The sequence below is a fragment of the Haliotis asinina genome, chromosome 1, assembly GCF_037392515.1.
Source record: "Haliotis asinina isolate JCU_RB_2024 chromosome 1, JCU_Hal_asi_v2, whole genome shotgun sequence".
NCBI lineage: Eukaryota > Metazoa > Mollusca > Gastropoda > Lepetellida > Haliotidae > Haliotis > Haliotis asinina.
Window position 1 is genome coordinate 96,662,748 of NC_090280.1, and position 26,920 is coordinate 96,689,667.

The 26,920-nt window shown below is 38.3% G+C and overlaps 2 protein-coding genes across 2 annotated transcripts in view; one reads left to right on the forward strand and one right to left on the reverse strand.

The window, feature by feature from the left end:
- Positions 1–506: 506 nt before the first annotated feature.
- Positions 507–10,708, reverse strand: LOC137255963 (ubiquitin-conjugating enzyme E2 G1-like). The gene is made up of 6 exons (XM_067793583.1): positions 10,563–10,708; positions 8,689–8,791; positions 7,843–7,940; positions 5,993–6,171; positions 4,658–4,758; positions 507–3,615 (listed from the first exon to the last, which is right to left on the reverse strand). The coding sequence occupies exons 1-5, from the start codon at positions 10,606–10,608 to the stop codon at positions 4,681–4,683; spliced, it is 504 nt and encodes a 167-aa protein (XP_067649684.1). The 5' UTR covers positions 10,609–10,708; the 3' UTR covers positions 507–3,615; positions 4,658–4,680.
- A 2,906-nt stretch (positions 10,709–13,614) lies between these two features.
- Positions 13,615–26,920, forward strand: part of LOC137255971 (mediator of RNA polymerase II transcription subunit 15-like) — a 54,919-nt gene continuing 41,613 nt past the window's right edge. The window contains exons 1-9 of the mRNA XM_067793595.1: positions 13,615–13,710; positions 14,661–14,748; positions 15,194–15,245; positions 19,258–19,401; positions 19,998–20,158; positions 20,278–20,358; positions 21,440–21,523; positions 22,421–22,479; positions 24,628–24,740. Coding sequence (XP_067649696.1) covers positions 13,652–13,710; positions 14,661–14,748; positions 15,194–15,245; positions 19,258–19,401; positions 19,998–20,158; positions 20,278–20,358; positions 21,440–21,523; positions 22,421–22,479; positions 24,628–24,740 — 841 coding nt within the window. The 5' untranslated portion in view covers positions 13,615–13,651. The remainder of the gene's footprint in view (positions 13,711–14,660; positions 14,749–15,193; positions 15,246–19,257; positions 19,402–19,997; positions 20,159–20,277; positions 20,359–21,439; positions 21,524–22,420; positions 22,480–24,627; positions 24,741–26,920) is intronic.

Consider the following 26,920-nt stretch of genomic DNA (forward strand, 5'->3'; position numbering starts at 1 on the left):
TGTTTGACTCAGTGGTAGAGTGTAACAAATAACACTGAGACCAAGTTTACTTAGACTGTCATGGCACTGTTCCCCTGGCCTAGGTGTGAATACACAATACCATTTAGAAAGGGGTCAACTGTAACATGTTATAAATGGGATTACACTTTCTCAGTGATGTGCATATTTTAGGGTTAGATGGAGGACGTCTGCTGGTGATCAGGTGCTTGACTCGGATGGTATGGGTTTGAATCCTGGATGGGACTCAACCTAGCAAAAATACTACAATCTGTACTTGACTCAGAAAGTGTAATCCCAAGCGTTCACATGTTCCATAATTTGTCAGTTCCAAATTTATTCAGCACAGTTTACTGTACAGCTATCCCAGCTCAAAGTATCATCATTGTCTAACAGACTCATTTCACTGAGAGCAACCTTTATCAAAAATAAAAAGTAATTTTGTGTTGGTATCATATTTCCAGTTTCAAGTATCAAACTACAACAAAATGAAAACCAAACACAGTACATTGAAATCAATAGTTTATTGACTGCAGTATTAATGTACCAATCTGATGAAAACAGTCTCCCATATCACAAATATGTACAGAGGTACTACTTACCAAAAACTTAGGGCTCACTCACCTGTGTTCTACCTGCTGGAGATGGCAGAGTGTACCATATAGTAATACGTTTATAGATATATCACACAGACTTGATAGTAGCCAGCAATAACACTGAACTGTTTAACCAGAATATATAGCACTTATATGCATATAGTAATCCACCAGTACACAATAGAATATAGACTTAGATGGTGACTATTGTTGAATGAGCCCAGTGAATTAGCACACCTATAACAGTTCTCAATGCAGACTTTGCACCAATGCTAAAAAGTGTGTTAGTAAATTGTAGAGCAGTAACTACTAGCTAAAGCTTATGATTGTTTTTGATGGTCCTTAACCCCCAAATTTTGTTAACTGTTGTGGAACTAGATACAAAATAACTTGAAAACAAAATTTTAACCCACTCACTTCAATAAACTCTGCAACACTAGTTCTAACTGCAGTTAACTTAACACTCTTGTGAGAGAAAGGGAAATCCTCTATTGGTGTTAAAATTCCACATTGCCAGGTATGAAGTAAGTGGAAATGTAGTAAGACTGCAACCAGTGCACATCAGGGTGTAATACTACAGTGACAATAACAAACACACAGAGAATTGTATCAAACAGGTTGTATTTAGGAGCATTCAACCTTAGAAACTACACTTAGAAACAACTTCAATCCATATATAAAAAAAAACAGATTCACTCCAGAAAGCAACCTTCCGAGTTTGCCTTGTGTATTCAAACTAAATATCCAAATATTTTCATTTCACAGTGTCTACTTGCATGAACATAGTTCAGAGATAATTTTCAGTAGATTGTAATCTGCTTAAATGCTTTTGTTTGGGTATTGAACAATGCTTTTTTTGGGTCCAGTACCTTTGATCATGAAATTGTAGATTTTAGACATTTATGCCTGTAGATTCTCAGATAAACTCTGAGAGGACTCAACAGAAGAAAAGCCAAAGTGAGTGAGCATGGTTCTATGCCAATGTGACCACTTTAAGTTGCAACATGTCTATTGCCAGCTTGATGTGGGGAAAAACCTAAAGTGATGCACATTGGCTACACCCATGAGCAGGAGCACGACGCAGACAAACCTGTGTAACACTGGATTTGACCAATGGCTCAGAGGTTTCAGGCGTGCCTAACTGATCTAGTCTACTAATATTAAACTGACTTCATGTCATAAGTATTTACTGACCACAAACTGGAAGAAAGATAAAGCCAAAAACATTTAATTGTGACCTGTGTATTGCATCACTCTGGATATCTGCCATATTGCCCACATACTTGTCTGTACCACCACACCCTGAGCAGAATTCCAAACAACACTAACTTATCACCCTACAGTAATATAGAACATTCAACATCACACATATGTGAAGAAAGATATTTTCTGCTCATTAACTGAAAAAAGCAAGATCTAAAGTACAACGTCATCACACACATTCATAATAAATTAATCTAAAAGTGTGCAAACAACCCACTTCTTTGAGGATGAACACAGATAAATTTCATATGAAACATGCAACAACAGCCCAATGTTTTCAGGGATACAAGGGACTCAACACTTAAGGGGTGGAGGTTAGTTTTAGGAATCGGTAACGTCACCAAAAACAAGGCTGACCAGGGGCTCCTGTCACAAAGCGACCTTTACTAAGGTTAACCTGAACTCCCATTCTTTAACACTGCACTAAGGTTACCTACGTCCAAGGGTCGTTAGAATGCATATATTTTCAGGGGAGACATGAAAGAAATGTACAAGGGCATATAAGACTTATCCCCAAACTATGAAAGGTTTTGTGGAAAGTAATTTGCAGTACACTAGGGCATCAGAAGTTTTGTCTCACCCACCCCCGTTAAAAATAACCGGTTCTTAATCCTATAAAACTTGTCAGTTGATGGAATTTAACATTTGTATACTTGTAAAACATGACCTAAATTGTTGAGGGGACGACTTAAACACAAGTGGCCATAGATGGAGAAGAGGCAAGTGTATTTCAAGTAGCGAATCAGACTTGAACATCTTGAGACAGTCTTCTCAAAGTTGAGGAAATGAAGTGAACAATTTGAAGAGAAATCAGAATGACTGCACATTTAAATTTTGATTTACTGATTAATAGCACATAACCTGCAAGCACTGTTCCTTGGTTAAATCTTCAGACTGAATATTGTTTCAAATGTATCGCAATTTCATGCAACATTTACTATTAAACCATTATTTTGACAAAATATATTTTATCTAATACAAAGATAACAACAGTGAGCCAACTTGAAGCTTATACACTGTAACAGTTAATATATTTGGTACTTTTCTCCAATAAATAGAAGGATATCTTTGTATTAGACTTTAAAAGGACAACAAGTAAAAATGAAAAAGCATACACTACCAAACCCAATACACCAAACCATTTACATAACCTCAGGGCTGTAGAAAGGAAGATTCTGCTATCCACATTCTATCCTCAGTTGAGACAACACAGGGAAACTATTCTGGGTTACAAATGCCTTCTTTCCAAAACAAATACCAATTCTGAATTACCACAGAATTCAATTTCATCATATTCATGCAAACTGGTGACAACATATAGTAAAGTTTCAAATAATTTCAGAGAAGTAAGACAATATTATATAAACAAAAGTTAATAGAAAAATAACTTTTAGGCATAAAATATAGCCTTAGTAACTCAGAGAATAAATTTACAAATTTGCTTCTGATAAAAAATAACGGAAACAATAAAAGAGCATGTTATAATCCATTTGTGCTACAGCCCTGAGAGTAAACCTACAATAAATGCTATGTAGAACTGACTGGCAGCACTGTTATTGTATTTATGTATATAATATATTTACATCATCGCATGTACTTCATCATGGTAAGGAAATGAGAATTTGGATGGATGAGAAATCAATGGACTGTACAGTACTGAAGTGTGGCTGTATAGCTCATGGCCACATGCATACTAATTCAAATGAGAAAAGGTTGTTTTCTTTGCCTTGTTATCTTGAAATCTTTTCCTGAAAAATGACTGGAAAGAAAGCAAACAGTACAGGTTAATAACATGGTTTACCCAAAATGATCATATGCTACTAGTCATATTAACATGAAAAAAATCGTCACAATTCAAATGGAGTTTGGGAGACCTGTGATAAATAATGTTAGAATAATTTCTTTCTTCTGAAAAGATTTGGTCTTCCCATGATGATCCTGGTTAGAATCTCTCTTCAGCAACTCATGGTTGTAAGAGGTGACTAATGGGATTGGGTGGTCAAGCTCACTGACTTGGGTTAACCACATGTCAGTGTATCGCAATCTCATAGATCGATGCTCATGTCATTCATGACCATATTGTCTGGTCCAGACTCGATTATTTACAGACTGCCACCGTGTAGTTGGAGTACTGCTTAGTGTGTGGCATGAAACAATAAACAAATCTGCCATTCTGATTTTTCAAATTGCACATGTTGGCAAACACACAAAAAGCAATTATCTCTTGGCGATGACAGGAGATGTTTGATTGTTGCGTCTATTTTGCCAAAACCTTGTTTTAAAAGATTGTTTTAAAATACCACTGATGTAGTTATTAGATAACTAGAAGTGGCAAATTCTGCCAGAACTGATACTATGAGTATACGTGTGATAGGCATGTCAAAACAGACATGAAAAAAGATCAGTATTTCATGTTGTAGTCAATAGACTGGGTTTGGTGCCCCATTGGGCAGTATTTCAGATGATGTGCCATGTGTCATGAAATTTGATGAACTGACTGAGGGAAGGAGGATTAAGGTCACCTTTTATTCAAGTATTACCATACCAGGGAACAACAGACACGGGCTGAACACTCTGTACTCACACAAGAAATCGAACCTAAGGAATGCTAAACTACTGGCCATTCCACTCTCCCAGGAAAGACTAGCATAGGTTGCTGAAGACTTCAAAATTCTACCTGAGGTCTTCACACTGCCATTACAGAACACTGATCAACAATCCACAGAGTGGAGACATAACCAGATCATTAGAGTATTCTCTGGTGGTTACATAAATAACTTGGAAATAATGTCAAATCCTACCTTGATGATAATGTGTGCTGCCATCATAATTCATCCTGACTTTTACGTACACAGCGGGCAACCTTCTTTCTGAATACCTCTGGCTCTTCTCGCCAGTCTTTCTGGAAAACAAAAACAGAAATTGAATAGTTATTAGCAGGCACTTTATTAAGGGCTAATATTGACAATCCAGTGTGAGCATTGTCTCTGCAATTGGGAACAGATGACTTGTGTCAACCAAGTCAGCCGATCCTGTTTTTTGCCTATTATGACAGGCATAGTCACCTATTTGTGGCAGGCATGGATTGCTGAAGAGGTTTTGACAGAGAGTAACTAATGTCTACAGATACACGTATATTTCAACTAGGTAGGCACAATTTTACCTGAACCTTTACCAGTCCATGTCATATTTTGCCAGTAAACATACAGTACCTTTTGGAGATTGTGACCTTACTTGATAAGTTATCTAAGATATTGTCTCATGTAGTAATAAACAGGCAAGATCAGTGTGCAATATAGCCACTGGCCTGTTAGCCTATGGAGAGGTACAAATAAGGTCAGGCCAGTAAATCTCCACAGTCCAGTCCAAACTTTACTAATCTGTGTCCATATTTTACCAGTAAACATGCAGTGCCTACTGGAGACTGTGACTTTAGTTGACTCGTTATCCAAAATGTAGTCTGATGTAGTAATAAACAGGCATGATCAGTGTGCAATATAGCAACTGGCCTGCTAGCTTTTGGCTAGTACCAATAGGGTCAGGCCAGTAAATCTCCAGTCAATTGCCCAACTGGATAGTGAATTTTCATGGGGTCATTCGTTTTTATTGGCATTCCACCTCTTCGCAATCTTTTGCATAAAGACAAGAGTTTTTATGGATGACAACTTCTTTATTGTGAAGAGTCACGACGTTTCGAAGTATGTTCTTACTTCTTCAAGAACATACTTTGAAATGAAACATCGTGGCTCTTCACAATAAAGAAGTTGTCATCCATTAAAAACTCTTGGCTTTAAGTGTATCACTTCTAAATGCCCTTCAAAGACTCAATCTTTTGCATAGTTTCTAGATTCAAATTTTGGGCCAGTGAATAATTTTGTGGGCAAGTAACTTTCAGACATGCCTAGCAAGACTGGTAAGCAAATTCTTGAGCTAGCAGTGTGTTGAGAATGAAATCAAATGCAAGCTGACCATGTGACTAGGGTAAAAATATTGTGCTTTCTTTGTCATAAGCTTTTGAGCATAAGGCATTCATAGTACTCATTTGGTAGGAGTAAGAGAAAATGTAATCTTGCAGCCATATTGCACTAGTAGTAGTAGTAGCAGCTGTATTATTAGTAACAGTAGACGGATCTTACAGCAGCATCCACATTTGCTGGGGATTCATCATTGGGATCTGCCAACATGGATATTACACTGATGAGAATGGTCTCCACTGTGTGGACTGGCAACCACCTCTCTGAGGCTTTCTCGTATCCATACTTGTCATCCCCTGGCTCGTGTAGGATTGATATGCAAACATTGCCCTCCTTGTCAACTGTTAAAACAAAACACATAGGTATTATGAACATTCTCAACACTTAAAACATTTACTATTATAGCAGTCATAACATCTCCTATTTTGGGATTTGTCACGGATCTACTGATCCAAGGTCAGATGCCATGTCTATATGGCGAGTAAAGTTAACCCTCCGAGCAATCTGACAAGATAAGGATGTCATCTGTGAGATGACTCTATGCCTAGTTGCATGATCATAGAAGAAAGTGATTTTGTTTGTTTGTTGTTTCAACACCGCACTCTGCAATATTCCAGCTACATAGCAGCAGTCTATAAAGAATTGAGTCTCGACAAGACAATCCAGTAATTGAAGAGCATTGATTTGCTCAGCTGGCATATGATGACAAGAGTAAACAAGATAGTGAGCATAACCACCTGACACACTATAAGCAAAGGTGAGATCAATATTGGGGTTAACTGTCCTACTTAAGAATATTTTGCTCACATGACAATGTGCATGCATGTGCTAGTGTGTCTGCCTGTACTAGCCCTGACTGAAACTGGTCTTATTGAGGCAGCTCACTGAGATCCCATGTCACAATTAACCATGAATACCCCACTGAGACACACACTATGCCGACTCCAAGCTGACCAGTCCTTCTTGTATCCATTAATGCCAAGTGCCATATTTTAATTTATTAAATGTGAGGGCAAGCATTTCAGGGTTCATATTTTTCATCTGATGCCCTTGGTCAAAATATCACTCTGTCATGAACTATGCCATGACGTCACGGTTCTTCTGTTACTATTGTAGTAGCCAAAACATCTCCTGAATGTTATGTTTGTGCCTGTATCATACTATGTTTACAACATTCGTGCCTAAATATAGGTATAGCCCTCGCTCTAGTTCAGGATATACCAATATTTACGTACTCATGTCGTAAACATAGTATGACATAGGCACTCATCTAATACACTCTGCCTTTTGGTATGACGTGGCCAAGGATAGAACCCTCAACCTTATGCTCTCAAATGGATACTCTAACCATTACACCATGGAGGTGTTCAATCAGCAAAGAATCCATCCTCAATCATCCTGTGTGTAATACTAATCTCAGTTGTATTCCAGTTTGAAATAAAACTGGTGGAAATCTGTGTATCAGCAGAAAATTGCCATCCCTGCTATTATGATTACTACCCTCGACCCATCTGCAACAAGAGCTTCACAAAGAAGTGACATTATTTCACTGGGTGTGATTAAAGAATCATGCCTCCATAAATCCTTACCATGGTGATATGCATGTGTGTACTGACACCAGCAACTTATCACTGTTCATATCAGTCTTTGGTATTGCATGTTTATACTGTATATACTTTTGTATGCATGTGTGACATTTGTATTTTGTTAAAAAACCTGAATCCTTCCTAATGTCTTTTTCTGGCATGACTTTTTCTGGTTCCCTGCAACAGCCATTCAGGAATAAAATATTAAATACAAACAAAATAATCCTTGCCATGGTTAGCTATTGTTTTATAACATATTCCTCAGATCATGTATCACAAACTCGTAAGCCTCTAAAATAACAATCATAACATTGATGTATATGTTCACAGTTAAAGACCCTTGAACATGTGGGTATTCATGGATGAATTACCTGGAGGAATGTCTGATAACACAGAATGGTGAAATAATACAGTGAATTATCTTACTGTTTGGATGCCATATTTCCGACACAAACTTCATCTTTGGAGGGCGATGTGGGTACTCTTTGGGGAACAGCAAATGTGCCTTGAAAAATCCTCCTTCACTGAAAAATAAAAAAATATTGAAATTACTTCCAGTTTCATCATTTGAAAACTAGGTCTTCTTGCTAATTTCATTAACATGAGATCACATAAAAATTATTCAGAGGAGAATTGGACAGTGAATTAGTGTTTGCTTCAGTTTACAAGCTGATTAGATTCTGGTTTGTGTAGGCTCAACAATTCAGTACAACATATACCACAAACAATTTTTGAGTGAGTGAGTGAGTGAGTGAGTAAGTTTAGTTTTACGCCGCACTCAGCAATATTCCAGCTATATGGCGGCGGTCTGTAAATAATCGAGTCCGGACCAGACAATCTAGTGATCAGCAACATGAGCATCAATCTGCGCAATTGGGAACCGATGACATGTGCCAACCAAGTCAGCGAGTCAACAATTTTTGAGCACTTGTTTGAAATAAGAATAGTTTTCAAAAACTATGGTTTGTCTTTTACATTCCATAAGCACTAAAGGCTTGTTTGAAGTAATGAGTTCATCTTAAAGACTTCTGTAAATCTATGTTCCTAACATACCGGTCATCACTTAAAGATGTGAAATTTGCAAATGCATTATGTGCAATTTGAAAACCCTGACAGAGATATATCTTTTCTTTATTGCTTTGTGCAACAAACATAGCCAAGAAAATTCGTTAAATGATGCCAACCAATTATTTTTTATGACTGACTGGTTGTAAAGAACCAGTCATTAATTAGGAGATTTTAACCAATTCCCAAGACTAACAATATACATACAAGACTGTGTCTGGTGGGCCATAAATGACAACCTCCCACTTGTAGATGTCATTGTCATCAATAAGTCCTGCAGAAAATCCCTCTACGGCATTGCGGTTAAGCTCTGAAAAAGGAAATGCAAGGTGATCAACAAAATACTCCAAAATATCAACTTATAGCATCAATCCAACAAGAGTGAAATCACAGTATTTTGCCTTCTGTTTGGTAAACAATGCAATCCAAAAATTCAGTATTTTCGGTTTTCATACAGTCATTTCTATCTAATCATAAAATGACGGTTTTGCTCATACAATATAGCAAAGATTATGGCCATTTTTTTCCATGTTATTAAACAATGTAAGGTTTGGCTCATGTCAATTTTCTGTGTCGCGATCCTATCTCATATGCCGAACTGAAGGCCTTTTACCACAAAATGTTACTGTGGTAAGAGCGCACTGTTTCATCACAGTAATGATACAAATGTTGTACATCACACCATTTACAATACAACTGCATACAATAAGAGGCATAACTATTGAGATGTTTGACATGAGGGCCGACACTGAGTAACACTGAGTTAATTTTCAATGAATTTCATAATCAAAAATATGATATTTTGTGGATAACAACTTCTTTATTTATTATGAGGCGAGGTTTTGGGTTAGGTTCAGATACAATTGTCAAGCAAGAGTAAAATGATACAGCACAGATACGTCTTACATACATGTAATGGGGATGGATCAAAGAAACCAAACCATTTTGATGGCACTGGCAATATTCCAGCAGTGCAAGTGACTGATAGTTGGTCCAAAATTCAAAGCATCCAACTTAGAGTTTTCATGTCTTCTCACAGTTGTCCTGATAATGAACAACTCTCAGCTTGAATTATCACAGTTCAAGTTCAAGCTGAAGATATTTCAAAATATGAATCTTGGGCATTGCTTCTGCCATGTTTGCACATGAAACAGCAGAGATGTGTTGCTAGTGTGGATTCATAGAAATGTCAACTATGAATCAATATTCATGTCCATCAAGAAGATATGTAACAGATTTGATTTTAATCTGTTAACAAAACATCTTTAGAAAATATTTACACTTCAGGTACAGACATGGTTGATAATACTATACTCATTCTCATAAGTCACCATAAAAGATCGATTTCAGTCAGTCAGATATCTTAGGAAGTCTGCTTAAAGTTTACTCATTTCAGAACACACATATCTTACAAGAATAGGAAGTAATATATTTAATTAGACAAGTTATACTGAAATAATGTCTTAACAGAGGAATACCGGAAATGGTAACAAGAGATGCCCAAGAGAAATACACGTACATATTCCTGTGTTAATTAAATGAGATAAAGATGAGAAACATCAAAGTGAGAGCCAGTGGTTAAATGCCTCAATTGTTTTCAGCTGGGGCTATCAGGTTCATCTACATATAAAATTGTTCGCACTGATCATTTATGTCGAGTGGGTAGCATTATTCTGAGAAATTCTGGTTCAGATCATACTTGCACATGGCCCGTCATAATATCCATAATATTGCCGAGACCATTTTCATTATAACTTGAATAAAGCAGAAGATCGGAATCAGTTGCACTTATGCGGAAAACGGTTGCACATTTGAAAAAAAAATATAATCAATAGATCACATAACGCATGTGTAAATTGGGGTTAATAGCCAACAGAATCATTTACACCCTGCTCTTCATCGACTTTAAACGTCTGCTATAAGATGATTCCAAACTTCAAGACCGATTATTGTTATTGTTTCCAACTGTGGCCTAGTTGCCAGCTGTACGTGGGGCTGGGATTTGGTTACTGCGTCTCTCTCTCAAATGGGTGAATGAGTGGTAAGTTTCCAAAAGATTGCAGGAAATCCTTTCGACCCACCTGCAAGTTGCTTTCTAAGCAAAAGGGACGACTGGTCGTGGGACATGGTCCCCGAAATACGAACGATCGTGTCCAAAATCGTCTTCCTCTCTAACGAATTTTACTCTTAATGCGCATGTGCAAGTTATCGCAAACAGTACAAAGGCACATAACTCCTTATTGGATACCGCAGAGTCATTATTGTTTTTTAACTGTTCAGAAAACACTCGGTTCGAACCTATATTTATGATGCTATTAGTTGTTGTTTTTTTGGGTTTTTTTAAAAAACCCAAAACAATGGAAATATTCGTCTCTTTTTACACTATTTAATGAACACTATTTTGATTATCAAATTAAAAAAACCAAAAAACTAAAAAAGCATCAACACCAAAATTTGTATTAAAAAAACCCAAAGCATTATTAATTACCTAATGTGTTAAAAAAAGTCGTCCAAATATGTAGCAAAAGTGTTGATAACATCACTTTACACAATTGTACAAGTGAAGAATCGATTTTACCTGAAAATGTTGATTCTTTATGAGATTTCTTACAAGGATTTGAAAAGCATCGCCACAACGCAACAGAAATCATCTTCCAGTTGAAATTGTGCAGCAAAGAGCATTCACTGTCTGGTAAAAAAAAAAATCCACATTACTTTCAGAAAATGGCATTCGATTTGAAGGAGTTTCAAGGTCAAATCACTACGTCACGTCTTGACTCTGCGACACGGAACATCCCCACTGAAAGAATGCATTCTGGAGATTACCAATTGTCTGTTGCCAGGCGTCTGAATGTTTGTCTGAGCAAGATATCATGGCTTGCAGCTCGTTGCAACTAAACGGGTATAACAAATGACCGTCCCCATACAGGCTGACCCCGAGTTACCACTGCAGCCCAAGAGCGGTACATCCGGGTGCTACAGCTGCATGGCGATACTGTACCGAACAGGTTGAAAGAGATTGGTTAGTCTGTCGTACAGACCCTGAAGTATATATATCCAAGAAAGCCCATGCAAGTCCAGAAAATGTGGCAAGTCTAGATTTCCATATCTTCTGAAAATGAAGAAAGTCTCAGGGCTCCATTTCATTATATTATTATATTTTTTTTCACTATGAACGTTTTTTCAGTAAAATATGTTCATTTCAGAGACTAGCTGTTAGTCTAGAGATTGGTCTGAGAGCCCGGAAACCCGACGTCGGCGTCCTGCTACGTCATCGCCATCGCGCCCAACGTCTCTGTTATCTAAAAGTTATACACTTGGTTGTATAGACATTATCTTCTAAACTGGTGTAAACTTTTTGACTGGTCTAAAATTCCACGCACCAAAGTCTATTTGTGGACGAGTTATACATGTTTGAAAATACAGCATTTTCGCCACAGATTTCTCGCCTGTGCGCAATCATTTGTTCTTATCTTATCTCATCTTACCTATCGTAAGACCCGAAAATGGGCCAGACAACCTGATGATTAACATCATGGGTCACCAACACCGTCAGCATTCGGTGGTGCATAGTCGATAAAGTTACCAGAACCTGTCACAACAGAAGTTAGAGAGGACCCATTCTACACGGACTCCACATTAGTGGAATGTTGTCAACAGTGTCCGTTTGTGATGACATAATATCACGCATGTATCGACTTATTCAAGCGTATGAGAGAGTTTGAACCCATGGGCGTAGACTTCTGGTCTGCCCAAATGACTCATCTCTGCAAAAATTGCGACGTCCAGACTATTTGGCCAGATCCGTGGCTGGTTTCTGAATATACACAATTCTCAAAGACTCAAACACGTCTTTCCAAAACTTCATAAAAGTACTCCCGGTGATGGGGATATTTTAAACTTATTTTTCATTTACGACTTTTGCATGACAGTGAAGGGCTGGAGGAATTGAAAATAATATGCATTGCTCAGAGAATGAGGCACAGATTTGAACCACTCGTGCCCCATCATGAAATGTGCTTGGGTTATATATAGCTATCTTCAGTTGTCTTTTACAAGTAGAATTAAGGAATACAGGGCAAAAACAAATATATACGTGAAGAGTACAATGGATAAATGTGAAACGCCACAAAACGTAATTGGCCAAAATGATACTTTGATTCGATAAAACTGCATTCCACCAACGACGAAACAGCTAAAACGTTGCGGAAAATCAGTCCTGTCACAAGATTGCTGAATGTTGCTGCATGTGGTTAATGTAAACAAATCAAATAAAAGCCGTTTGATAAGGTATCCATCAAAATGCAGAGTGGATTGATGACTTTCTAACGGAACTTGCTGTTACATCCAAGATATCACGGTTGGTAAAGCGATTATCTTTTATTTCAGATGTTTTGAGAAATGTGTCAGCGAAGAACTAGACTTTATAAACCCTGTGTTAATTTACTTATAACTTTAACAAACTAAATACATTTTCACCTCGATGTCAACCTTCATTATCATGGGTTAATTAATCCAGGATGAAGAGAAATGCCAGATTACCTTGAAAATCAGTTAACGCACATGTCCATCTGGATGAATACTTCTATTGGAATGAAACTACTATCATTTAAGAAAGGGATAAAGTGTCATTATTTCTTTATGAATGCATGTGATTTTCGGTGTTATATTAATTAAACTAATCTCTGAGTACATAATATCATATCCTCAAAGCGAACCTTACTAACAGAGTTAATATGCAGAACAGCAGCTTTTTTACGTCATGAAAAAACCTTGCTTGTGTTATCTAAAGTTGTCTATATCGTCTCTAACCCCATTGAGCAAACAATCCAGCTCTATATAGCCCAATATGGAGCAGATAAACCAGTGACTGATATAGCGAAAGAGAGACTCAGACGTCCATGCCATGTCACATGTCCCATTGGGTTGCCTTTTTCCGTCCTCGTACTGTCAGGGGCCTAGTTGAACCATAGGGGTTTATTTATTGGATATGATACGGTATATGTAATTTATTTCATTACCTTTCCTGCCATGTACATGAGATCATAGAATAGTGAAATAGCAACATGTGAAAAAGAGGTGTCGCTTTGTTCTTATCGGCATGAAAGACGGACTTTAAACTGTATTACTTCCCCTTTCGTAAGGGGCGATAAATCGCAAGTTGATCACAATGGCTGACCAGGCAGATTGGCGTACTCAAAATTTCCGTCAGAAGCTCGTTGCTCAAATGTAAGAGAACATGTGTAGCGACTGTTTTTGAGTAGTATATGTTTGTTTTAACTGGCTGTATACTTCTGTGACAATTGCGTTTGTTTCTACCGCATTATCATTATGAGTAACGTTTATGACAAGTGCGCAATGTTTTGATTGTCATTTGCTGATTTGGATGTTTGGAGATTTAGTTCCGGGGAAGGCGTTTGACATCGATTTCACAGCCTCTGGGCAAATAAATGCTAAAAGTGAAAGAGCTCCGCCCGTTATTCCAACCCTAAATACGTTCAATAAGTTCACTGATTGTTTCCGTTTTTTGTTTGTTTTTTGAATGCCCGTTCTAGTTTATTGAATGTGTATTTAGTTTGAGGTATGCATGTCAGTTTGTAATTTGTGTTTTTGATACTGATGGGGGTACGGGCAGAACTTTTACCACAAATCGTTCTGTCTTAATTCTTCAGCTGACCATAGGAGAGGGGAAACACTGATATGTTTAAGTTAATTAAGTCATGGCTAAACGATGACAAATTTACCAGATTATACTTCTCGTTGGGTCAGGCTACCGGCTCTGGCCATTGCTTTGATTGCACATGACTCTTTTTGTCATAGGCTTACAAGGCATAGTGAAAGTGCCCCAACTCTATCTATAACTCTCAGTCAGATTAAGTTCCCATTTGTGAGAAAAAAGCAGAGGTAACTACTGGTCAAGGATGCCGTTTCCAGCCTAACAGCCCTTTGTAATCCCTTGGGTTTCTGCTCATGCTCCGGTGAAGCACCTTTTGTTCACATTCCTTTGAGTAAGGCAGCCTTAGGAATAGATGTTAGCAGAGTTAGGCCCTGGGTTAGCAAATTACTCTGTTGGATAGGTTGAATGAATGAAGGAATCCTTGTATCTTCTGATATGTTAAACAAAGAAAACAAGATAACCTTCTTGTTATGTTAAGTGTTTTACATTTTGTCTATTTCAGAGACGAAGCAATCCGACAGTCAGCTACTCCAATGGTGCGATCAAGTATGGACATGGAAAACCATGTTTTCCAAAAAGCTAAGACACGAGTGAGTTCAAATATACTTTCAGTGTGAATGTCATTTGATACCAATATCACATGATATTCAGTGATGTGTCACAGGGACCCATGGTTTGTTTGCAATTTGGGCACATGATGTTCAGTGGTGTCCAAGTGATCTATTGTGCCTTAATTCTCTGCCCAGAGGTATTTCTGTCGCATGGGTTGATCATTATGTTCCTGGCCTTGTCAACACCATACCTCTGTTTTGTTATTCACCAAAATGGTAAAAGTTTAACTCCTGCATCTTTTCAAACTTTCCTCACATTGTAGACAGACACACTGATATAACTGCAATTCTGTTCAAAGAAATGTTAAACCCAAACCACTCTCTCTCACTGTGTGCCGTTTCCTTTATCATGTTTATACAAGTATTAATGCTACAATATTATGCACATACCAAATACATTCATTCCCGATGGTTTCCTTTTCAGGAGGAGTACCTGGCCTTGGTTGCCAGACTGATTCTGCATGTGAAGGATTTCAGTAAGTAACTTAGTTTCTTCGAAAGAGACAGTAACATTTAGGGGCTGTGCAATATAACCGGTTTACCAGTGTATATAGGTTCAGACATGAGAACGATGCGTATTACGATACACTGATTGAAAACTGGTATTTTGACATGCATTCATAACACTTCGTAATACATGGAAATCTTTGGATACTTCTGTTCTTCACACTGGAAGTCAAGTTAAATTAGATTTAAAGTTGCATTCTTCGCCTTTGGTCAAGTGTTTCGCAATGTTTTGGGTCTGAATATTTTAAATATTCACTCACTATAGACCAATTTTCCCTGATATGTCCTGATTAAGTCAAGTTGCTGTACAAGATTTCTGGGCTTTTCTTTTTGAGAGTGGAGATTTGTCATGATCAATGGTTTCTATTAAGGCTTAACCAAGCATAGTGATCCTGTTGTGATTTTTCTTTATAAATCAAGCCTTAATGCTATTATAAATAGCATTTTGTTAAAGAATCTTCTTGCAGTATATTGCAATACAATGTCTAAATTACAAAACCTGTGAAGATACGGATAAGAATTGGCCTTCAGTAAACCATGCTTGTTGTAAGAGTCAACTCATTTTGTTGGGTGCTCAGACTTTGACTTGGTTGACACATATCATCGTATCCTAAATGATGAGATTGATGCTCATGCTGTTATTCACTGGATTGTCTGGTCCAGACTTGATTATTGAGAGATGACCGCCATATAGCTGGAGTATTGTTAAACACCAAAGAGAACAAAACATGGATTGATGCTCATTATGTCAATCTCAGTTCTTGGCTTAATTATTTACAGACTGCCATCACACAGCTGGGATATTGCTGATTTTGGCATTAAACAACAAGCAGATAGAGAGATGTTTTTGTTCCATGTAGCTAACATGCTTAACTTAGAGCTCCAGATAAGCTGTGTATTTGTGTATAATACGCTGTGACCCGTGAAGGTCCCGGGGTAGAATAGGCCTTCAGCAACCCATGCTTGCCATAAAAGGCGACTCAGCTTGTCGTAAGAGGCGACTAATGGGATCGGGTGGTCAGACTCGCTGACTTGGTTGACGCGTGTCATCGGTTCCCAATTGCGCAGATTGATGCTCATGTTGTTGATCACTGGATTGTCTGGTCCAGACTCGATTATTTACAGACCGCCGCCATATAGCTGTAATATTGCTGAGTGCGGCGTAAAACTAAACTCACTCACTCACTATAATACGCTGTAGAAAAGTTGAAATGCGCAAGTGAAATAAATGCCAGCATATGAAAAAACACTTAATATATCCATTTATGTTATGTTAATATAGCAAATCATATTGTTCAGTGTTTTATACTCACCAACTTTCAGCCAGACGTGATCTGGTAACTTTCAAAAGTTACCAGACCGGTTGGAAAGTTGCCAGTCCAGAATTTTCTGGATTAAGAAAAATCATAAGGTAAATAAGTGGAGGGAAACTGCCTAATGTTTTCAAGTCTGTTCAGTCAAGGCAGTAGTAATTTTACTCAAATTCAAATTTGTCCAAGATCATTGGGTGTGCAACTTTTAAAAAGTGACCTTCCAGTCGCAAAACAGGCTGTCGCGGATGATTGGGCAGGCAGGAGCTTGCAACTCTGCATGTACCCAAAACATCAAAATCATGTTGTGTATCGTATCAAATCAAGCCAACGGAAACAAACCTTAAGTTTTTTCATCTCCAAATTTTAATGATGAAAAGAATCTTGAATAATTAGAAACGCAACACAGAGAGAAACATGCAACACAGAGAGACAACCAGTCATGGTTTGTTAACTCTTCACTGATTGGCCCTTCTGTAAATAGCGTCTAATGACATAGCTGTTGTCTTTCTACATATAAAGTAAACAACCGATAATGTCAAGAGAGCATGGTCAAAAGCTTTAAACACTCAAAATAATATGTCTAGTTTTTTTGTTCATGGCACTTTTATGTAGACTAAGACATATAACGTGTCTTACACCATGAGTGGATAAAGCTGTATTAGCTATAATGTATCATTATTAGTTATTCATCTTTATTCTGAAGGGTGTTGTAGTATCATGTGTTATCAAATGAAAACATGTTGCACCTCTTAAACTTAACATATATACCCAGATGGACTTTTTGTTATCCCCTCTGTCTGTCCGTCCATCCGTCTGTAATCATTTTGTTTCCGGACATTTTAAGACCAACCTTGATAGATATAATAATCTCAACCTATAGTTGTACCTTTTGCTATTTACAGAATTTTGGCATTTTTATTTTTTTTGTTTTTCCATGGAACATTTTGGTGTTGGTCTAATGGTAGGGTGGGCTTCGTTTCTGGAGCAGAACTCAAAAATCATTCAATATTTTTCTGCAAAACTTGGTAGATATATCAATCAGAACCTAAAGTGGTGCCTTTTGCTATTTACAGGTTTTTGTGATTTATTATTTTCTTGGTTTTCATAGAAACGTTTCGGACATAGTCTCAAAAGTGAGAGGTGTGTTTCGTTTCTGGAGCACATTTCAAAAAGTTCCTAATATCTGTCAGCAAAACTTGGTAGATATATGTGTCAGACCACAAAGTGGTGCCTTTTGCTATTTACAGATTTTTGTGATTTATAATTTTCTTGGTTACCATGGAAACGTTTCGGACTTAGTCTCAAAATGGAGGGACTTAGTCTCAAAATGAGCACAACTCAAAAACTTCTAAATATCTTTCTGCAAACTTGGCAGATATGTAGGGGAGACCCTTTGTGATTTATCATTTTCCCAGTTTCAGTGGAAACGATTGTGACTGGTCTCAAAATGCAGGGACGGGCTTTGTTTCCAGAGTATAACTCGAAAACTATTTAATATCTTACAGCAAAACTTGGCAGATATTTGAAGCAGACCATAACATGGTGCCTTTTGCTATTTGCAATATTTTGGCTTTTTTATTTTTCCTGGTTTCCATGGAAACAATTCTGACTTAGTCTCAAAAGGGACGGATAGGCTTCGTTTCCAGAGTACAACTCAAAAACTCAAAAACCTTTCAACAGATCTTGGCAGATATATTAGACGGAACTTGAAGTGGTGCCTTTTGCTGTTTACACATATATGGCATTTATATTTTTCATGACTTCCATGGTAACAATTCAAACTTAATCTAAGAAAACATCAAGTAACTGTCACATGATTTGTCCTTTCAAATATGTTGGAGCCGGGGGGATATGTCATCTTCTGACTCTTGTTGTAAAACTACATGCAACAATATGGAAGTGATGGAAATGCACATGTTTTCTCAAGAATTATATATGATTTAATTTTGCACAGTTTGGAATATGTATTTTCCTGAGCAAGAGTCATTTGGCCTGGAAGGATGTATATGATAATATATATGTGTATGTGAGTACTGAGGGGATTCAGAAATACTGGTCTTGGTTTCTCAGGCCTCCTGGTTCTGTTGTATAGTATTGTTAACTAGGAAATCTATTTCAGCTCCTCTTCATGTAACCTAGTAGGTAGATGCAGGGCACTTTATCTGGTTTGCGATTGTAGTAGGTATGTGTTTCTCCAACTGATTTTGACACAAGTGACACATATGGTCTCACCCCAGGCAGGTGAGTTTGTTAAAAATTCCTTCTGTTCACCAAACAGTGAAACGGTACCTGGTGGGTTATGTCATGTGCTTGTTTACCTTCTAGCACCTTACAGGTAGCTTGGTCGAACCATGGTGATTGTGTGGTTGTGTCTTTAGTGTGTGGATACAGTCACTGTATGAATAACCATTATCACATAGTACAAGACAGGAAATCAAGATGGTATGTAAGAATTCTTGGAAACAATCAGAAGAGATTGTTATTGATTTTGCAAGTAAAGTCACTGACATCGGTAATGACTTCAAGTCAATAATGAAGCGACACAATCTTCAAAGTTTAATCAATTTGTCTCATTGTCACCATGGTAACATATCTTTACCCACCATATGAGAAATTTTGATGCTGAACTGTCTCATCAATGAGAGGTCTATTTCTGTTTAATCTTCAGATGCAACCAAGAAGAACCAACAGCCAGGGGTGGCTGGCCCTGGAATGGCAGCCCATGGTATGGGGGGTGGGGCCGGAGTGCCAGGACAGCAGGACCCCATCAATGCCCTTCAAAACCTCACCAGGCAGCCGGTGGGGCAACAAGGTAATAAGCAGAGGAAACAATGTTTTTTCATCACTTTGCGACAATTTCTAGATGTGGGTTAGAATTGGTGTTAGGGGACTCATGCTTTTCCTAAGAGGCAACTAATGAGATTGCTGAAATGACTGACACATTATCATATACTAACTGTGTAGATCAATGCTCTTAATGTTGATTACTGGATTTTCTGGACCAGACTTAATTGTTACAGACTTTTGATATTTTGGTGCAATATTGCTCAGTGCAGTGTTAAGCAACACACAACCAGTCAGTCAAAGTTTATGACTTAAGCTGATGTATTAGTTAGGGAATTTTAGAATAAGGGTTTGCTTACTTTTCACTTTATGTATTCTGGACTCAAACTGAGATGGCCAAAATGTTCACTGTTTGAAGTTCATCATTGATAAGCCTATGTTAGTAAATACATAAATTTGATTTGGAGCTTTCTCATTTTCTTCCTGTAGAAAACAATCCAGCTCTTCTGTTTGCAAACTGGCAGTTAATGATAGTGTTTGTAATGCTACGTCACTTATCTGTGTTTAGCTTTCATATGCTGACTGTAACACAAAACAATATTCACTTGCTAACCATTTTGTTAGGGATGATGACAACACACCAGATGACACCACAACAGAGACAACAGCTTGTTGCACAGCAACAGGCACAGCATTTGATGCAACAACAGCGAGCTCAGCATCAACAACAACAGCAGCAACAACAGCAGCAGCAGCAACCTCAGCAACAGAAGCCCCAACTGCAAGTGTGTATTCAGGCAGTTTGTATACTTTACTATGTAAATTTACCTGATATTAATGAATCCTGAGAGTTGTACCTATGTTGGGTAACAGGATGTTGAAGAATCTCAAATATTTGTTTCAGAGACAAGATGCATTCATTGTTACCTCTCCACAGAATGTGCAGCCTGTTCAGAGTCAGCCCCTCCCTGCCTCCTGTCAAAATGTAAGCATAGTTGTGTTGCTACTTTATTACACCCAGCAACAGAGACGTTGCTGGGGATATAGAAATGAGTTTGTCAGAGTGTGCTTACATGTGTTGGGCACGCTTTCTCAGAAACATATCTACTAAACTATTATGATAGCATAACCAAATTTGGTACACATATCAGCCATGATCCCAAGATATACCTTTTGTGGGTTAGACCCAGATATAAAATTTATTTTCTTGCTGTTTCAATTAAAACATGTGACCATGAGGATGTCATCTTGTCCAGAGCAGATCTTCCAAACTATACATGCTAGCTTCATCAAATATGGTACATATGTCAAGAATGATCCACAGATATGTCATTTGGGGTTTAGACCCTGGTATGAATTCTTTTTTTGTTTTGTTTTGTGGTTTCCGTGGAAATGTGACCTAGGCTGTGGCGATAAGGATGTTATCTTGTCCGGAGCAGATCTCCCTAAACTATACATGCTTGCTTTATGAAACATGGTACACATATACAGCATGATCCATAGATGCACTATTGATAATTTGACCCAGATACAAAGTTTATTTTTTTGTGGTTTCCATGGCAACAGGTTTGACATTGGCTGAATGTGGTGGTAGTGCTCTTTTCTAGAGCAGATTTTCAGAATTGGTCATTATTTCTTCATTAAAATGGCACATATGTTTTGTGTTTCAAACAAGTTTGGCTTCTACTGAATTTGGTGATACTGCTCCTCTCTGAGGCAGAACTTAATGACATTTCAATACTCACCTTCCACTTTGCCATATACACCCCAAAACATTTGACATGATCATAACTAGAAGACATGTATGAAAAGTATTTTGCCATTGCAGTTGAACTTGATGACTTTGTCTTCTAGTTTCCTTATGATTTACTTTTCTATGGCACATGAATATTGTCAGGTGAATAAGAAATGTTTTGCTGGTCAAGTACTCTATGTAGAATACAAAGTAAAAAATTATGCTACTCTCCTAAAAAAATCAAAATGAATATAAAGTTTTAACATTGATCAGTGGTTGATCAAGAAAGGAATTTATGGAGGTTCTCACATATTTTCCATGCTTAATTCAGATCCCGTTCCAGCCCACGTCTGGGGCAGCTCCTCGCCCCGTCGGTCCAAGCGGAATCTCAGGCCAACAACAGCAGTTCCAGCAGGTGCTTCATTATACTCAACAAACTGCATGTTGCACAACCTACATTACGTCAATGTCAGATGAAATAGTGGAATCTCTCTTTTATAAGCATGACCTCTGAGGAGTTACGTGAAGTCATGTTCTAAGGTTCTCATTATAACAACGTGTGAAAGTGAATGTAGAGTCTGAAAATCTATTGAAACTTGTTTTGTGAGTGAAGTCTTGTCACTGCTTTGGACAGTGTTCTCCTTACATCCCAGAGTGTCAGGTTAACATGGGAGGAAATCCTGGTCGTGCACCACTTTGGAAAAACTACAAGGTAGAGGTATGAACCGACAGTAGATTTCTGGCATGTCCAATGGTTGCACACCTACACTGAGAATGCTGGCACCTTGACATCAGGCCTTCCTTCAACATCGTACTGATGCCATCTTTGTTCACAGCAATGTTTATTACTGACTGGATGAACGTAAAGAAAGAAAATATACGCTCCAAAAATGGAGCAAGATCATGCAAAAGCTACACAGCAAATGCAAATTCATCACCATCAAATAACCCATGTCCTTAATTGCCATAAAACATTTGTCAATACTTCCTTTTGCTCAAAGGGGTGGTGGGTAGCCTAGTGGCTAAAGCGCTTGCTCTTCATGCTGAAGACCTGGGTTCAGTTTCCCACGTGGGTACAATGTGTGAAGCCCACTTGGGAAGTAATGATATTGCTAAAAGCGGCTTAAAACTAAACTCAATCACATTATAATGACACACTGTGATGTAACTGGAATGCTGTTGAAAGTGGCACTGAACCCAGTTCACTCACTCATTTAACCTCACTGAGAATCCTGCCTGAATAGTAAAAATTTGCAGCAAGCGTGAAGACCTATACAAGTAATACTGTTACTTTCTCTTGATATTATTTCAGTCCTCTGGATCTCAGTCAGCCGGCTCCGTGGCTCCGGCCCACTCCCCTGCTCAGATGAGGTACGGTGAACTTGCACTTTCTCTCTTTCACTCTTGATGTGGATATGTATGTTTCCAGGATACACAAGACTGATTCTTTTACATCAGGTGAACATCAGGTGTGACTGACATCTTGAACGTGGATCAACACAAGTGAGATACAATGACATAAATCATCTAAATTGGCAAGTTTGATTTCTAGTCCTGCAAGTCTCCTCCAAGAAACGTGTAAATGCAAAATAGTGTTTGGTCCATGGTCCAGAGCTAAGAAAGCTCTGTGATTTACTGGCCCCATGCTGCCTTGAACACTTTTTTGCAATCGAAACACTTCAAATGCATTATGTCTATTAGTCTAGATAGACAGTGCCTCAGTTTTGTACACAGAGCCCAGGTTACTGTGATTAGGCCTTGGCTGAAATGTAGCACTAGTCCTTTGAGCAGAATCTCTTTTGTGGCTATGAATACTGATATCATTTGTACTAAAAATAGCTCAAAATAATGTTTTATGAGAGGTTACAAGTGAAATAATTTTAGCAATGAGACTTATACTATAGTGCTGTGGTGAACTTACCATTGATGATATCTAGCATGTCCAAGAGGCATTAAGTTAATGGTTCTTCAGGTAAAGGGAGATAATACGGGCAAATGAAGTTGTATCAATGGATGCTGGACTTCTTTGCATGATTTAGCCTGAACTTATATCCTCAGTGATGACTGAATTACAGGCAAACTGTAGTGCAAATGGGGTTGCGCAGCGGAGAGAATAACAATGAACCAAAAGCTGGCATGGGGAATGGAGGTGAAGAACGGTCTGATATACCATGAGTTGTACTTAAAATGTTGAATAAAACATATTTCAAGTGAGTAATTATCAAATATGGGATTGGAAGTCTGAGAGCACAACCAAGTGAGGAAATGGGGATGTACCTTTGATGCGGGCAATATTTTATTTTGACATGAAAAATATTTTTCGAACTGAAGCAAGGGAAGTATGTTGTCAATTTTTTCTCTATTTGCTTGCATAGCATGATTCTTTTAACATTATTCTGTGTGAAGAAAACTGAAGAATTTTGAACAAAATATTTGACTAAAAATGATTGTCTAAACAGGGTCTCTTATTACCAAACTACTCAAAGCAAAGTAGTTCCAATGTCTAATGCCCCAAAGCCAGGACTATCATTTGCGACTGTCTTAAAAACTATCTTACATATCATGTGCGCTCATAGGGGAGGATGGGTAGACTAGTGGTTACAGCATTCACTCATCACACTGAAGACATTCGATTCCCCACATTTCTCCTATTGTGATGGTGCTGCAAACCTAAACTTACTGCACTCACTTACATGTTATTATTATTACTGGATATTTATATCGTGCATATATCCACGCAACTAGTACCTGCGCAAGGGGCTGGTATTTTTTCCTTCAATCAGTGAGTTGTTGGTGGCCAGCTTTCTCAAGTCTGTGTTCATCCTGATATTGGGTTCAAACCAGGGGCTCTGGTCAAACTATTATGGATTATATGGGCTGGTCCAGAACCCCCATTATTTATACTACTCAGTGGATGTCAGTCTCAGTGGCACATTGTATTATCAGTCTCAACTCACTGGGGATCATATAACTCTACTCTACTCATACAACATTCACAGCTGGGTGGACTGGGACATATAGTCAGTACTTTTGTTTGCATATATTCATGTGGCCACCATCTGGTCATACACCAACAGATTATGTGTTCTTTTAAGCACACAGGGTTGTGTACTGTACTTTAGGGGGTGTGACAATGTGTAAAGAATCTGCACAGAAAGTTGACTCCATGCTTTTTTACATTCAGTCACGGGGGGCTCGATCCCGACACCTCAACTAGCTGGATCGCTAGCCTGACATCTTATCCAACTCACCCACCATGCACCATATCTGCTTCTGTGCTTATGTTCTAATCACATGACATGACCAGTAAACACTTGGTGTGTCTTGGTGAGCTGTTTCAATGCAACACAAAGATGTCATCAGAACAGTAGTTTAAGTATCAAAACATGTGACACGTGATGTCCAATTACTACATTCAACAGCCATCAACTCACATACTTAGTCCATTAGTCATCATTTGTAAAATTGTTTGATTTCTTTCATATAGAATATAATAAAATGCATGTCCTTTAATGACAGTTCCCCAGTGACCATGCTGACGGCCCCGTCACCTCAGCCGCAGGTAACACCATCGCCTGCAGCCAAGGGTAACACCGGTACCCCATCCCCTAGTGCTGCTCTCAACACTCCAGGTAAGTGTGGCCCGGAACAAACTCCACAATATCGATTTTTTCCGGCAATATTGATTGTTTGGCTACTGATAATTGACTGAAAGTGTCACATAACAGGAGGTTTCTAGGCAATGTTATTTTCAAGTCTTTGAAGGGCATTTAGAAGTGAAATGCATAAGAATGAAGATTTTATGGATATCAACTTCTTTATATGAGAACACAACGTTTTGGAGTTAATGCTTACTCCTTCATCAGGTGATTGAGAATGAGGTACAGAGCTATATTTATATGTACAGGTAAAACAATAACAAAGTAACAAGTGGAATGAATTAACGAAAGCTGGAAGCCAGTATAAACAAGCGCTGATTGGAACCCGACAGTTATGATAACAATGATAGAAGCCAATGGTAATACATTACAGATGATGGGATATGTTTACATAACACAGGTAGGAGGTAAGGACGATGTACATGATAGGGGATAAGGATGGAAGCCAATGGTGGGTGATGTTTACATAACACATGATTGGGGATTAAGGATGATGTACATGACTACATGAGGGTTGATGGGCATGTTTACATGGGGGTTGATGATGTACAAACACAAGTAGATAAGGATGTACATGGGTAGATTGGCTATACATGAATTACATAGATAGAATGTACACAGATAGATGAGATTAATTTATCAATAAGTCCCAGGCACTTGGTAGGTACACTACAACTCCTGCCACCACCCTCAGATCAAGCAAGCTATCATCGCCACCCTTACCAGACGTGCCAAAGCCCTCTGCCATCCTGATGCCCTAAACAATGAACTGGACCACCTCAGAAAGACATTCACCACACTAAACGGTTACCCTCCCCAGCTTGTCACAGCCACCATCAACAAGACCCTCAAGGACCGAGAACCCCGCCTCAAGCCTTCTCCATCACCCATCAGAGTAACCATACCCTACCTTGGCCCCATCAGTCATCAAATATCACGCCTCATCAAGACCAAAGCCAGCATCGATGTCACCTTCTCCAGTGGCAAGACCATCAAGACCTACCTAAAAGCCAACGGTAAAGGACCCAGCTGTGAACACCCTAACCCGAGAGGATGCATCTACCAGATCCCTTGCAACTGTGGCGACCTATACATTGGAGAAACGCTGTGGCCAATCAACACCAGAATGAAGGAACACCAGACCTCTGTCTGCAAACTCGACCAGAAATCGGCCATCTCTGAACACATTCTCAAGAACCCTGGACATTCAATCTGATGGGAGGACACTAGGATACTATCTACCAACAACAACAACTGGCGCCAAAGGAAACTGCAAGAAGCCATCGAGATCTGGAGACAGAAACCAGCAATCAACCGTGACCAAGGAGTGTACCTACCAAGTGCCTGGGACTTATTGATAAATTAATCTCATCTATCTGTGTACATTCTATCTATGTAATTCATGTATAGCCAATCTACCCATGTACATCCTTATCTTCTTGTGTTTGTACATCATCAACCCCCATGTAAACATGCCCATCAACCCTCATGCAGTCATGTACATCATCCTTATCCCCAATCATGTGTTATGTAAACATCATCCACCCTTGGCTTCCATCCTTATCCCCTATCATGTACATCGTCCTTACCTCCTACCTGTGTTATGTAAACATATCCCATCATCTGTAATGTATTACCATTGGCTTCTATCATTGTTATCATAACTGTCGGGTTCCAATCAGCGCTTGTTTATACTGGCTTCCAGCTTTCGTTAATTCATTCCACTTGTTACTTTGTTATTGTTTTACCTGTACATATAAATATAGCTCTGTACCCCATTCTCAATCACCTGATGAGGGAGTAAGCATTAACTCCGAAACGTTGTGTTCTCATATAAAGAAGTTGATATCCATAAAATCTTCATTCTAATGTTATTTTCATCATTTAAAGCCTGTATAATGGATTTATGATATGAAGGATTTACAAAGATTGACATGGTACTTGGATTTCTTTTTATGAAATATTACCAGAATATTGGCATTACAGGATACAACAAAAGATATGACTTAATGTAAAACAGCTTCTTGATTATTGCATGGTGACATTCTGATGTTGATTTTTACTCCATAGTTAAAGTATGTGTGCTATTCATAAAGTTGTATGCTTTGTTATTTGCTTTGCCAACTTCAAGAAAGGTGGGGTCAGAAAAGAGA

Bases quoted from the DNA above. Each gene is read 5' to 3' on its own strand.
- LOC137255963 (XM_067793583.1), bottom strand. From the start codon at position 10,608: ATGTCCCACGACCAGTCGTCCCTTTTGCTTAGAAAGCAACTTGCAG. The intron at 8,792-10,562 runs GTGGGTCGAAAG...TTCCTTTTTCAG, and splicing joins GCTTAGAAAGCAACTTGCAG to AGCTTAACCGCAATGCCGTA. The intron at 4,759-5,992 runs GTAAGATCCGTC...TTTGTTTTCCAG, and splicing joins CAGCAAATGTGGATGCTGCT to AAAGACTGGCGAGAAGAGCC.